Source organism: Armigeres subalbatus, chromosome 2 (genome assembly GCF_024139115.2).
Source record: "Armigeres subalbatus isolate Guangzhou_Male chromosome 2, GZ_Asu_2, whole genome shotgun sequence".
In the NCBI taxonomy this organism is placed as follows: Eukaryota; Metazoa; Arthropoda; class Insecta; order Diptera; family Culicidae; genus Armigeres; species Armigeres subalbatus.
The window spans coordinates 66,776,859-66,790,231 of NC_085140.1; the positions used below are offsets into that span (position 1 = coordinate 66,776,859).

Below are 13,373 nucleotides of genomic sequence, written 5' to 3' on the forward strand. Positions count from 1 at the left end.
CGCATATTCACCCTGTCATAATGAAATGAGTGGCAGACAAATGAGTTTTTTTCTCATTTCTGAGAAAGATTCCTGTGTGCTTGCCTGTGTGGCACTAAAATTGCACTTGGTGTTAATTATGTAAAGGCAATTGGCGAATAAAGGTTACATGAAGAAGAAGAAGAAGAAGCCGAAAAATGATATTTGAAAAAAAAATGCACGGGAAGCAGACGGATATTTTTGAAAAATCCTCAAAAAATCTAGGAGCATTATATTTAAAAACGGTTGCAGTACGGGGTTGAACTTTTTCTATATTGTTTAAAAACACATCATTTCGATTTTGAATTTTATTTTGTGATATTGCACTTTATACATAGTATAAGAAGAGTCCAACGTTTTTAATTAAATTGCTCCTAGAATTTTTGAGAGTTTTAAAATAATTTCCGCATGCATTTTTTTTAAATATCATCCTTCGACTTTTTCTTCTTCATGCAACCTTTTTTCGTCAATATCTAATTGATTTGAAAGCATCAAAGCAAGCTTGATATGAACAACAATGGAGAACTACCAAAAAATTAATCAAAGCAATCGTGTTAGCAGTCAAAGATATGTGGTCAACCATCACGGACTAGAGTAAAAGATTTTCATCAGGCTTGCCAAGCAGCATGATAATCTCCACAATTCCCATATGCATCCGAGAAGTATTCTCATCAGAATCCGAGAGGAATTCCCATCAGAATCCAAGAAGAATTTTCATTGGAGCCTCTGAAGAATTCCTTTCAGAATCATCGAATTATTCCATCCGGAATACAGAAGAACTCACACTGAATTCCTTTCGGTATTGTTGATACCCTTGGGAATCTGTGGGGTATGCCCTTCAAAATTCCTGAAGGATTCTCTTCAGAATCTCTAGTTAATTGCCTCGGTATTCCTCCAGAGTCGTTCGAATATTTGTTTCGTTTGTAGATTTGCTTCGGAATTCATTGACGATTTGTTTCAGAATACGTCGAAGATTTTCTACAGAATCCCTAGAATATTTAATTCGAAGTCTCTCGACATTTTGCCTCGGAATCCCTTAATGACTTGCTTCGGAAACCCTCGCCGACCGGAATCCCTATGACGATTTGCTTTGAAATCACTCGAGGAATAGCTTCGCAATCATTCAACGATTCGCTTCAGAATACATCGACGGTTTGCTTCGGAATTCTTCGAAGATTTAGTTTGGACTCCCTCGACGATTTACTTCGGAATCCCTCGATGAATTGCTTCGGAATCATTCGATGATTTGCTTCGAAATCCCTCGACGATTTGCTTCAACATCCCTTCGCAATCGCTGGAGGATTCTTTACGGAATCCCTAGAGGATTAATTTACTGTCCCTCGACGATTTGCTTCTGGATCCGTCGATAGATTGCTTAGAAATCCTACGACGATGTTCTTCTACATCCCTGAAACATTTGCTACGAAAACCCTGAACATTCACGTTGGAATTCTTGGAAGATTTCAGACGGAATCTCTGGAACATTTCCGTTGGAGCTCCTGGAATATTTCCATCGGAATTCCTGGAATATTCGAATATCGAATATCGAAGACAGGAAGAAGGAAGGAAGAAGAAGGAAGAAGGAAGAAAAAAAAGAATAAGAAAGAAAGAAGACGGGAGAAAGAAGGAAGGAAAAAGAAAGAAGAAGAGAGGTGCAGGAAGGTGGAAAGAAGGGAGAAGAAGAAAAAAGGAAGAAGGAAGAAGGAAGAATAAAGAAGGAAGAAGGAAGAAGGAAGAAGGGAGAAGGGAAAAGGGAGAAGGAAGAAAGAAGAATAAGAAAGCAAGAAGACGGGAGAAAGGAGGAAGAAAACGGAAGAAAGAAGAAGGAAGATTAAGGAAGAAGAGAGCTGAAAGAAGGTGGAAAGAAGAGGGAAGAAGAAAAAAAGAAGAATAAATAAGGAAGAAGGAAGGAAGAAGAAAAAGGAAGAAGGAAGATGAAAGAAGAAAGAAAGAATAAGAAAGAGAGAAGACGGGAGAAAGAAGGAAGAAAACGGAAGAAAGAAGAAGGAGGAAGGAAGAAGTAAGAAAAAAAGGAAGAAAGAAGAAGGAAGAAGGAAGAAGAAAAAAGGAAGCAGGAAGAAGAAAGAAGGAAGCAAGGAGAAGGAAGAAGGAAGAAGGAAAAAGGAATAAGGAAGAAAGAAGAAGGAAGAAGGAAGAAGGAAGAAGGAAGAAGGAAGAAGGAAGAAGGAAGAAGGAAGTATGAAGAAGGAAGAAGGAAGAAGGAAGAAGGAAGAAGGAAGAAGGAGAAGGAAGAAGGAAGAACGAAGAAAGAAGAAAAAAGAAGGAAGAAAGAAGGAAGAAAGAAGAAGTAAGAAGAATGAAGGAAGAAGGAATGAAGAATAAGGAAGAAGTTAGAAGGGAGAAAAAAGCGAAGAAAGAAAAATGAAGAAGAAAGAAGAAACAATTGAGAAGGAAGAAGAAAAATAGAAGCAAAAAGGAAGAAAGAGAATTAAAAAAGGATTAAAAAAAGGAGGGAAGAAAGAAAGAAGAAGGAAGAAAGAAGAAAGAAGAAGGAAACAAGAAGAAGAAAGTAGAAAGGAGAAGGATGGGGAAAGAAGAAAAAAGAAAGAAGAAGAAGAACGAATGAAGAAAGAAGGAAGAGGAATGCAGAAATAAGAAGAAAGAAGGGAGAAGACAAAAATAGCACAGAAGTAGGGAATAGGAAGGAGCAAGAAGGAAGAGCGAAAAATAAAAAAAGGAAGAAGAAAGAAGAAGAAGAGAGATAAAAGAAGGAATCAGCAAGAAAAAGATGGAAGAAGGCGTGAGGTGAAGAAAGCACCTCTCATTTTAATTTTTTTGCTTTTTTTGCTAATTCGGCCTAATGGCTATTCGGCCTAATGACCGTTTGGCTTAATGACAATTCGGCTAATGACTTTCGGTTAAATGGCCTGACACCGACAGCGATCCGTCACAGTGTGCGGGACCTAGCCGAGCGCTACAACACTTAGTCGCAATAGCAACAGCTATCAATTTGAGTCGTTGTAGTAATCACATGCTCTTCGACTCAAATGCTCTTCGACACTGTGGGCTACAACAGAAAAAAAACATGCCTCCTGAGCCGACGTTCTGATATTCATCTCATTACCACTAAGATAGAATGAGGTTTTAAATTGTTTGAGAATTTTTGAAAAGAAGATCAAAATAGAGAAAATAGATGAAGGGGCTATAGAACATCCCCCCCCCCTGGGCATCGGAGCTAATTACGCCAATGCCGCCGACTAACACGAACATCAATTGCAAGAGAGTTCATGGGGCCAGGCGGGATTTATCGGTGAACGCTCTACCACAGACCAGGTGTTCGCGGTACGTCAGGTAGTGCAGAAATGCCACAAATATAACGTGCCCATACATTATCTATTTATTCGACTGATACAATCGATCGGGACCAGCTATGGTAGAACGTGCACGAAAACGAATCTCCGGATAAACTGATACGGTTGATCAAGGCGACGATTGATCGGGTAATGTGCGTAGTTCGAGTTTCAGGGGCATCGCAGAGCGTTACGGCAAGGTGATGGTCTTTCGTGTCTGCTATTCAACATCGCTTTGGAACGGGTATTACGAAGGGCAAGAATCGACACGAGTGCTACGATTTTCACAAAGTCCGTCCAGTTATTTGATTTCGCTTACGACATACATATTATGGCACGTAACTTTGAGAGAATGGAAGAAGCCTACATCAGACTTAAAAGCGAAGCTTAACGGATTGGACTAGTTATCAACACGACAGGAAGAGGCTCAAGAGAGGACAATGTAAGCCACCCACCACTAGTTTGTATCGGCGGTGACGAAATCGAGGTGGTTGAAGAATTCGTGTGCAGAGAAATTCGGAGACGCATCATGAAAATCGTACGATCTTTGAACTTCGCAAAACACTCCGATCGAATAGAATTCGCCGCCGTACCAAACTGACTATCTACAAAATGCTTATTGGACCGGTAGTTCTCTACAGACACGAGACCTGGACGATGCTCGTGGAGGATCAACGCGCACTTGGAGTTTTCGAAAGGAAAATGCTGCGTACCATCTATGGTGGGGTGCAGATGGCGGAAGAAACGTGGAGGAGGCGAACGAACCACGAGTTGCATCAGCTGTTGGGAGAACCACAGCGAAAATCGGAAGACTGCGGTGGGTCGGGCACGTTACCAGAATGCCGGACAGTAATCCGGTGAAAATGGTTCTTGACAACGATCCGACGGGAACAAGGAGGCGGGAACAAGGTTGGCGACGTGCAGCCATGGACCGAGCTGAATGGAGAAGACTTCTATGCACTGCACAGGCCACTTCGGCCTTAGTCTGGTAATAAATAAATAAACCAAACTACGTGAATATTGTTGTTTCACTATTCAACATTGTTGTTTCAAATAAGCATGGAGTAGGTGTAAGGTGGAATACTTTTACTCCCTTGTAACTAGTTCGATTCTGCTTCTGTGTACACATATTACGTAAGCACTTATGGAGGGAGGGGGGGTCTGTCGTTTTCTTACGCCTCATATAAATAAAAAATCATTTGTATGAAAAAAAATCTTACATGGGGGGAGGGAGGGTCGAAAAACGCAGAAAAATTGCTTACGTAATATGTGTACGACCCCTGTCACATTTTCCTATATTGTTGATGTCATCGTAGTGTCAATAAAGTAGTTTCGTAGCATTTTCGAAAGTAAAAACAACCATAAACATTGTTGTTTACTGATGTAATATATGACAGTGACAGCCAAAAAGCATGGTTGAAACAAATATGTCCGATAGTTCAATTGAACGACTCTTGAGAAAGGCCAAAACCAATCGGCCGAAACGTCGGAAACATATACAAATAATCGTTCTTAATTCAACAGACTGAGAAAGCCAAAATTTGAATAAATTAAATGTTTTTTTCTCGACTCTACGTCCAATTTTGAACTCAATAATTTAAAGTTTCAGAAAAATTCAATAGTAAATTACCTTGATAATTCTATGTGTTTAGCTAAAATGCACTTGGGTCACTTTTTTCGCGTTTTTTATTTTACGTGACTATTTCTACGTGGATTTTGGAATATTTTTACGAGGATTTCCAACAGAGATTTTTTACGCGTTAAAAATGCGTGAAAATTGCGAAAACCCGATTTTCGTTAAAGTAATTTTTGCGCAGATTTCTGGATAATTAGAGATAGCATATTGTCTGGAAACAACAAAGGAAGGTAAACTAATGCTATTCGTTGCTTCGAGAAACAATAATAAAACATTTATTCTCTTCGCGTACAGAAATAATAACAAATATAATTAAAAACTTTCATCAAGAAATCACTCTCGAACAACATTCGAAAGCTATAAAGGTGACGAGCGTTTTTCAAATTAGTCTTTGGTTTTTCATTCGACTTGAGTCGTTTTCCAGTGTACTATCGAGTATCCATAATGCCAAAACATCTCGATATTCTTGTACCTCCCCAAGCATACTCGAACGATAAATCGTTTTCGAGATCGAATCGAAAGCCGTAATGCCAAACATGTTCGACTTGACAAAATTTCGTTCTAATCGCGATGCGCAATGCCCTGCTTGCACCCTCGTTCGTCGTAAAAAGTACAACAATAGCGAAAAAAAAAACCCGTTGTCATACACAACGGAAGCAAGACTGCATGAGTGATTTAGGACGAAGTAAAAGCTAAAATTGCAAAGGTATTGTACCATGCGTCTCCATCTGACATATCTAACGTTGAGTGGTGATGGTGAGTGTAAAGAGAAGTTCAGGGTCCGTTGCGCCACTTCAGACCAGCCAGCAATTAGGACGCTTGTTGCAATTCAGGTTTTCAAATTATTATTTTAAATATTAGTGTTATATGTTTTCTAAGCAGAATCTATTTGATTATTAACCATAATTAAATAAATTTAAACAAAACTTTTGGCCAGACAATTGACCTGAAACAAAAAATAATTTGAGCAAACAAAAAATTCAAATATTCAAATGAATCTGCGGTTATTTAAACGGATGAGTTATGTCATGTATACATTTTTAAGAGATAAGTCAAAAGATAAAAAGGTAAGTGTTTAAGTGGCGCTTGATTTAAATTATCCATGAATTTCGAGTTTTCCTATCATTGGAGAACATTCATAGAGACATAAACACAGCAAATCAGTCGAAATCACTTCATATCCCAATCAAATGGATGCAAAATATGTATGTTACTTCAGCGGAATCATAAAAAAGAATAAGTTAAAAGGCAACACACACCCAGGTTAAAAACTTCTAATATTGTGAACAAATAATCGTAGAATTTTACACGGTTTTAAAGTAGAATTTTGCAAACGATAAAGCGGCAGTCGCCAGTTGATCTCAGTGCCACCTACAATGGAATGCACAATAATCCGTCTGTTTCTCAAATATACGAAAGATTTGAAAAAAAAAATCGATTTTTTCTGTGCTGATTAGGAAATCAGTTTCTAAAAATCAGGGCGTACAACACTCAAAGATTTTCTTAAATTGTTTTTTCCTGAATTTTATTCAGAGCACAGAAACCAATGGGTTACTTATATATTCATCAGCAAAAATAAAACTAATTGACTTCGTCCTAGTATTTATCACATTCGCTGTTTGCATAAAATAAATCCAAAGCACAATGGCGACATTAGACGAAACTGATGGAACGAGTCAGAACAGTGTTGGTTTAGTGTGACGAGTGTATGAATGAATATTAGTCATTTGAAGCATGACTAAGCCCATGAATACGATATACAAACCGTATACTTTCAGTTCCACTGATGGTTGGTCTGTTTTGATTTTTTTTTTCGTTTCGTCAGAGTTGAAAGGTTTGTAATTTATCGTCACCCGAGACGCATGGTCATCGATAATAATCCCAACGATGATTGATAGGTTTTTCGTTGTCGCCAGCGTCGTCGGGATCCATCGTCCATCCGTCGGTGGTCGTTGTCAAGTGGGGTGGTGCAGATAATCAAGCCGCGTAGAAATGCAATCAGCGTTTCGTTGGTTGACATGGTTGGAAAATTCCAGGCAGAATTCCAGCGACATGATCCGTGCGGTATTTGTGCATGAGTAGGAGAAATATAAATAATAATGAGAAATTAGCAGCGGGTGAGGAGGCTCGGAATCAAATTTGATCTCCGCATGCAATCACATTCGAAACCAAAGTATGGTTCGGGTCATGATGATTTATTGGATTACATATAATACAATCCACGAAAATATTTTCAAATGGTAAATCCAGAAAGATTGATGCATACCTTCGATGCTTGGAAATGATGCCGAGTCTAATGTTGCGTTCGTCTCGCCATCTGTAGTAATGTAACCGAAGAGTACCTCGTACTTCATAGTTCAGAAAGCAGTACAGCAACGATACTACTAAGCCCTAGAAGAAATAAAAAACCTTATTAAAAGTAACAATTTGATGCACTGCCGTGATTCGCATAAGAGTCCCATGTCGATTTTTGACGATTTTGATTTTCTTCCAGAAATAATCATAAAATAACCTCATCTTTACGAAAAACTGATAAAATAATTGGCTTTGTTCTAGAAATTTGAAAATCAAAACCCACTTGTATTGTCCCATCTTGCTATTTATTCGCATAACAGTCACATTCCTGATTTTGATACGTTTTTGCAAAAAAAAAAAAAATATGATTATTGTCCTTTTAATAATTCCATAAAAATGTAGGGGAACTGTTCCACTTTCCATCTCACTGAACATATATTCATCTCATCGCAAAACAAAGAAGTACAGCACCAATCTCGTCGCTTCTTTTTGCTAACACGCGTGCTCACCGATGAAAAAAATCACAAAAATATGAAACAAACCAAATTCCTTTTCATTGCTTTGTTTTTGATGGGATGGAAATATGAGCTATGGGATGAAGTGCCGAACCGTTCCCCTATACAGATAAAGAATGTTATGCCAAATTTTCAGAAAGATTACAGGTATTATCAATTTATAAGATTTTTTTGTATTTCTCCATGTAAAACGAGTTTGAAGAATTGAAAGGCATAACCAGTATTTTGCGCTCGATAATGGCGGCCGAGTGAGTGCCCTTTTGACATTCAAGAGGTAGAAAATATTTACATATTTCAATTACAGTAGGCCTTGATTCATTGAAAAACATTGGCACTCACCCGGTATCAACAATTAAACAAATGTCAAGTATTTCTTCTATGTTGTTCAAGGAATTGGTACTTTTTTCATCCTTTTTTATAATATTCTCTTTTCTAGGAATGAAACCACAAGAAATTGACAAATCAATGGTGATTATAATATGTTTTTCCAAGGGAAAAGAAATTTGAAACCGGACACCTGCGTGACATGAGGCGATAGCCAGGTAGTATCAGGCTGGGTTCACAACGCTGGATGCATTAAAATAAACTCCGTTTCCCCTATCCAATCGCCTCCGGCCCCCAATCAAGCAATACTTTAAAAGGGGACTTTTAAGCATTACGCTCAATGATCTGCGTGCACACTGCACATCGACACATCTTGTACTCTCCCCTTTCCCACTGACTGTGCGCAATAACATTCCGACAGATACTGCCACAATACTCCTCAAGCAGAGCGGCGGAAGTATCCTTACAGCTGCTGACTGACACTTACTGATCCTTAGACCTGTTACAATTGACATGCTACGAACCATTAATAACTGCATAAAGTCATTGTGCTGATATTTGTCACGGGGTTCATTAAAGGGTTTCTATCACTAATTACCTACATAAGGTCGAATTTGGCCTTTTTCAACCTTACAGTGAGGTCCTTAAGCCTTAAGTCAGTCAGGATACTTTCGCCGCTCTGCTTGTGGAGTATTAGGGCACAGATGCTGCCAGAACGTTATTGTGCACAGTCAGTGGGAAAGGTGAGAGTATAAGAGATGTCGATGTTCACGTAAAGCATTGAGCGCAAGTGTAAGTATTGCTTGATTGGGGGCCGGCGCTGCGGCTTGATCTTGTTGATTGACTTGTTGCTTCATTCCTAGAAAATAATGAAATTTACCAAAAAATACGAGAAAGGCAAAAATTACCAAATGGTGGAATAACGTAAAATAAATACCTGACATTTGTTTGTTTGTTGATACCGGATGAGTGCCAATGATTTTCAATAAATCAAGGCCTACTGTGATTGAAATATGTAAATATTTTCTACCTCTTGAATGTCAAAACACTCACTCGGCCGCCATTATCGAGCGCAAAATACTGGATTACTCAAGTTGAAGAAAACTTCCATGGGACGCTTATGCGAATAGGGGCAGTGCAACTTTGAAATAAAATGTGTTGACAAGAAATGTGGGCGATACTTCAAACTGCCATTGTTAGATATGGTTGCGAAATTTTCTTCGTCAACATTTACATTACAAATTTGATTGTCTCATACAACAATCTAAGCTCTAAAAAAAGAACTTTTGTTCGGGAAACAGATTAAAAACGAAAGCATCAGAGAGCATCTCCAGGAAGATTACAATCGCCCAATGATCGCCCATAATGCTACATCAATCTCATTCAGGTTCATTTTTGTAGTTTAGAGAGCCATTTTACAGATAAATCAAGTAAAGTTGAACGTGATAAATCGATTTTTTTACGGAATCAAGCCTGAGGTCCGAGCATTCTCTCGAGTAGCACAAGTTAGACAAAAACGGTTGCAGCAACTTTATTGTGACTGAATCTGATCTCATATAAGTTACATTAACCTATGTGGATCATTGTGTGCTACTAGGGCTAGTTCCACAATGAGCTTGGAGATATGGAGGTATGAGGTATGGAGCTAATTTAGCTAAATGTTTTCGTGCTGAGAAGATCAGAACATTGTACCTTGCTACCCTAGACGTCTAGTGCGTCGACAAAAAAAGCTTAGGGGAACTGGGGGTAGGACGCCCACGTTAAGGAAAATGCCATTTTTATCAATGAAAACCACCATTTCAGCCAGTTTTCATTAGCGCATACTGAAGAACAGCATATCTGCGACTGACTACCGATAACAGATATCTAATTGTCCATTTTATTGCACAGAAATTTGATTTTTAAAAAGCACCCGAAAAAAAATGATTTTGAAACCATGCGGGGTGAGATGCGCCAGTGGATGGGTTAAAACGCGCATGTGCTTATCGTACTGATTTTCATTTTAATTGCCTACATTAAGGCAATTAACCGAATGTTTCAGCTGTTTCGGTCATACGAAATGAGCATGGGCGTAATGCCCCACATCGACCTCAGAAGTTTGAAGGCCCATAAAATCGTTTTAAAACCATTTTTGACGACGATTTCGTGTGGAACATAAAGAACACGAGTAAGCAGCATGGCTCATGGCTCAATTATTAATTTATCAATGTATAACAGCGACAGAAAGACTAAATTCCACCGAGCTAGAATTGCATCAAAACACGCAAAAATCGTTTTTTCGAGTTTTTCATGTATAACTAGAGAAAAATCATGAAATATATGTATCCAATGGCAATATTTTTCATTGCTTTATCGTATAGACTATTGAAAATAATCAAAATGGGGATATTTAACCTTATTCAGGGGTGGCGCGTTTTAACCCCTATGGGCGTTCTATCCCCACTTCCCCTACCACAATAAAAAAAAACCCTCTGAACAGTGCTGTGATGTCCATTAAATTGAATTGAATGGAAAGTATCGATACTAATATCAATGTTTTCAATATCAAAAATATAGAACAGCAATTTGAACTAACTCTATGTATAAACAAACGTACATAAAAGTAAAACCAAACTTTTCAAGATTCCTATCATTCACACCTTTCTGCGTCGCCTCGGAAAAACAACTTTGATTTTTCCTGTTCAGACTTGAAGCCGAAGCTATTCTTTTACAACAAATCCAATCTCCTGACACCAACCAACCGGATATTATCTCTCTATTGAATGTTTTCAATTTTTCATTCCGATATTCATTCGCCCCGTACCGACTGAATTCAATTGCTTTCCACGTGCTTTCACATACGAGTCTGTCAAATGCAATAAATGAAACTGTCCGCCCACCTTCTTCGGTGCATCTCCTCACCTGCGTACTCAACAGCACAGCCCTGGTGACCGCAAAAATCCGACTGGCAACGCCCTCGTGCGGTCCGTAGATGACCACCAGATAGGTGATGCCCAGAAGCGGAATAAGTACCAACAGTGCCTTGGATGCTTTCCGGTACTGTCTCGTTTCGACCGTGTTGGCCGAACGGAGCTTGGTGATGAGGACCTTTCGATTCCAGCAAACGAGCAGAGCAAGAACGAATTGGAAACTCGATTAAAACGGGGCTACGCCGACGACGGTAGCGACTTCCAATGTCGCTGTTGCTGCGGACTCCACACACTTACCCACATAATTCGCAGTAGGAAGATGAGGTTGATTACCAGCACGGCACAGGATGGGCCCTGAATAATCCAGTCGATGTGAGATTCCCGCATCCACGAGCACTCAATCTGCAGCTGCGGGGGATAAATTTTCTGAATCAACGGTATTATCATTAATATTTAAAACGAGGGATTTCTGACCCTGTCCGACGCACATGCTTACCTTATTCGGATGCTCCGGCATCAGGTCGTATGGGTAGAAGGACTTGGCGATGGCCCACGCTGCGACAAAGATTAAAGGGCCTCCTGGAACAAGAAAGTAAAACGGAAAATATCATTTTTAATGCCGTAAGGTGTTTTGGGGCTATTGAATAACATCCATGAAAATCATATTATGTGTAAGCTTAGAAAATAAGTCTGTACTCTAATTTTCGATTGATTGAAACAAGATCTGCCACTATTAATCAAACTCAATACTCGAAATATACAGATTCGCTTTGAAACTCCATGAATGGAACTTTTTTTTGAACATCTTAATAAATTCATTTGAGCACCAGTCCATTTCGTGCGAAAGTTGGAGTCACCCCGGACTCCCTATAAAACTTTAATCGGAAGCTTGCAGAAAACGTCACTCTCAGCCCAGCCAAATGGAACGAAAGCGACGGACACTGGCATTATTTCACTTGACTGGCCGGGCTACTCGTTGGTTCAGCTGTTTGCAGTAATAGAATTAATTTCTGAGAGCACCCATTCGTTTGACGACGCTTTCGCTTAAATAGTTTGCGACAGATCTTTGCCAGCTGAGCTAAGAAAAGATATCCAATAAAAGTTCAATCATTAATCTACTCGCCTCGTCTAGAAAACTTTTCCAAACGAGCCGTGAGTAACATACGATTGAGTAAGAAGGTTTACCGCCAGTTGCGGTTTGATAATTCTGTTATCCCTAACGACAGTAAGTTTCTTTGTGCACCATAATCCGGGATGAAAATATACGTACATTCATTTTCATTCATGTTTGGAATAGGGTAATTCGTCAAATGTTGAACGCCTTATTTCTTCGCCTATTTTTGAACCCACGTGCATTTCTTATGGGTGTTCATCAATAGGCGAAGAAATAAGGCGTTCAACATTTGGCGATTTCCTATAGTTCAATCAAAGTTAATTGCCTCGAGCTCTATATGACAGACAAAGAAAAAAAAAAGTTAATTGCCTATTCCCGGGGATTAAACCCCCCGGCTTGGACGTTAATTTACAATCTTATGAGTTTTCATAAGATTTCCTATAGTTATGTTTCAAGAAAACCTCCTTTCACGTTCTGATTAGCTAGTAAATGTGCTACTCTTAGGTCTGCCAAAAAGGGATGAAATATCACAATGAGCAACAGCAGCATCGCGCAGCAGTCCGCTAACTCAAGTCATTTCAGACATCGTCACTCCAGACGGTTTTTCCGCTTCTCGGTTGAGCAATTCCCAGCCAAAAAGCAGCAGTATCATCAGCACAGTCACAGCCAGCACTTGCGAACCTTCATTTCGAGCGTGCTTCTGCTCTGATGTATGTCTGCTCTGCTACACACCCCAAAACACGTATCACTTTTGAAATACTTCAATGAGTTAAATAGTACCCGCATAAAAAAGAACCATAGAGGTTATCGAATACATGTTCAATATATGGGTCATTCCATACCAAGTGACCGAACCACTTGCAATCGACTTACACCGATTTTTACCAAATTTTGTGGATTTGTTTATCTACCGATTATATGTAAAAACCCAAATTTATTTGATGATTGGACAACCCCTCGGCAAATGCGAGCACCCCCCGTTTTTGACGATTTGTAAAAACCATATTTTTGAACGACTCATATCTCGGACAGTTTTAAAGCTACAAATAACTTCTTTTTATGCATTTTGAAAAGAATTATTCAAACTTTTTGAGAAAAATATCGATTTTTAGTGGCAGTGTTGCCATCTGTATTGTTTTTGCGTATACAATTGTATATTTTAAGTATAAAATTGTATTTTTCTGCCAATGAGTATATTTTTATTTGAAAAATAACACCAGAATCGTGTTCTCCAGAGAATTTTGCATAAGA

The 13,373-nt window shown here is 39.0% G+C and overlaps 1 protein-coding gene across 11 annotated transcripts in view; it reads right to left on the reverse strand.

Annotated features, from left to right (window-relative positions):
- LOC134208787 (diuretic hormone receptor-like) overlaps nucleotides 1-13,373 on the reverse strand; it is a 192,790-nt gene that overhangs the window by 9,012 nt on the left and 170,405 nt on the right. For 7 of the 11 annotated variants that reach the window (XR_009978698.1, XM_062684731.1, XM_062684732.1 and 4 more), the window contains 5 exons: nucleotides 11,505-11,587; nucleotides 11,306-11,434; nucleotides 11,001-11,186; nucleotides 7,232-7,356; nucleotides 6,731-6,760 (listed from right to left, as the gene is read on the reverse strand). Coding sequence is in view for 9 of the 11 variants with exons in the window: in XM_062684731.1 (XP_062540715.1) it covers nucleotides 6,731-6,760; nucleotides 7,232-7,356; nucleotides 11,001-11,186; nucleotides 11,306-11,434; nucleotides 11,505-11,587 (553 nt within the window). In the remaining 2 variants the exon portion in view is untranslated. The remainder of the gene's footprint in view (nucleotides 1-6,730; nucleotides 6,761-7,231; nucleotides 7,357-11,000; nucleotides 11,187-11,305; nucleotides 11,435-11,504; nucleotides 11,588-13,373) is intronic. The other 4 variants (XR_009978699.1, XM_062684739.1, XM_062684738.1 and 1 more) reach the window with 2 other exon arrangements.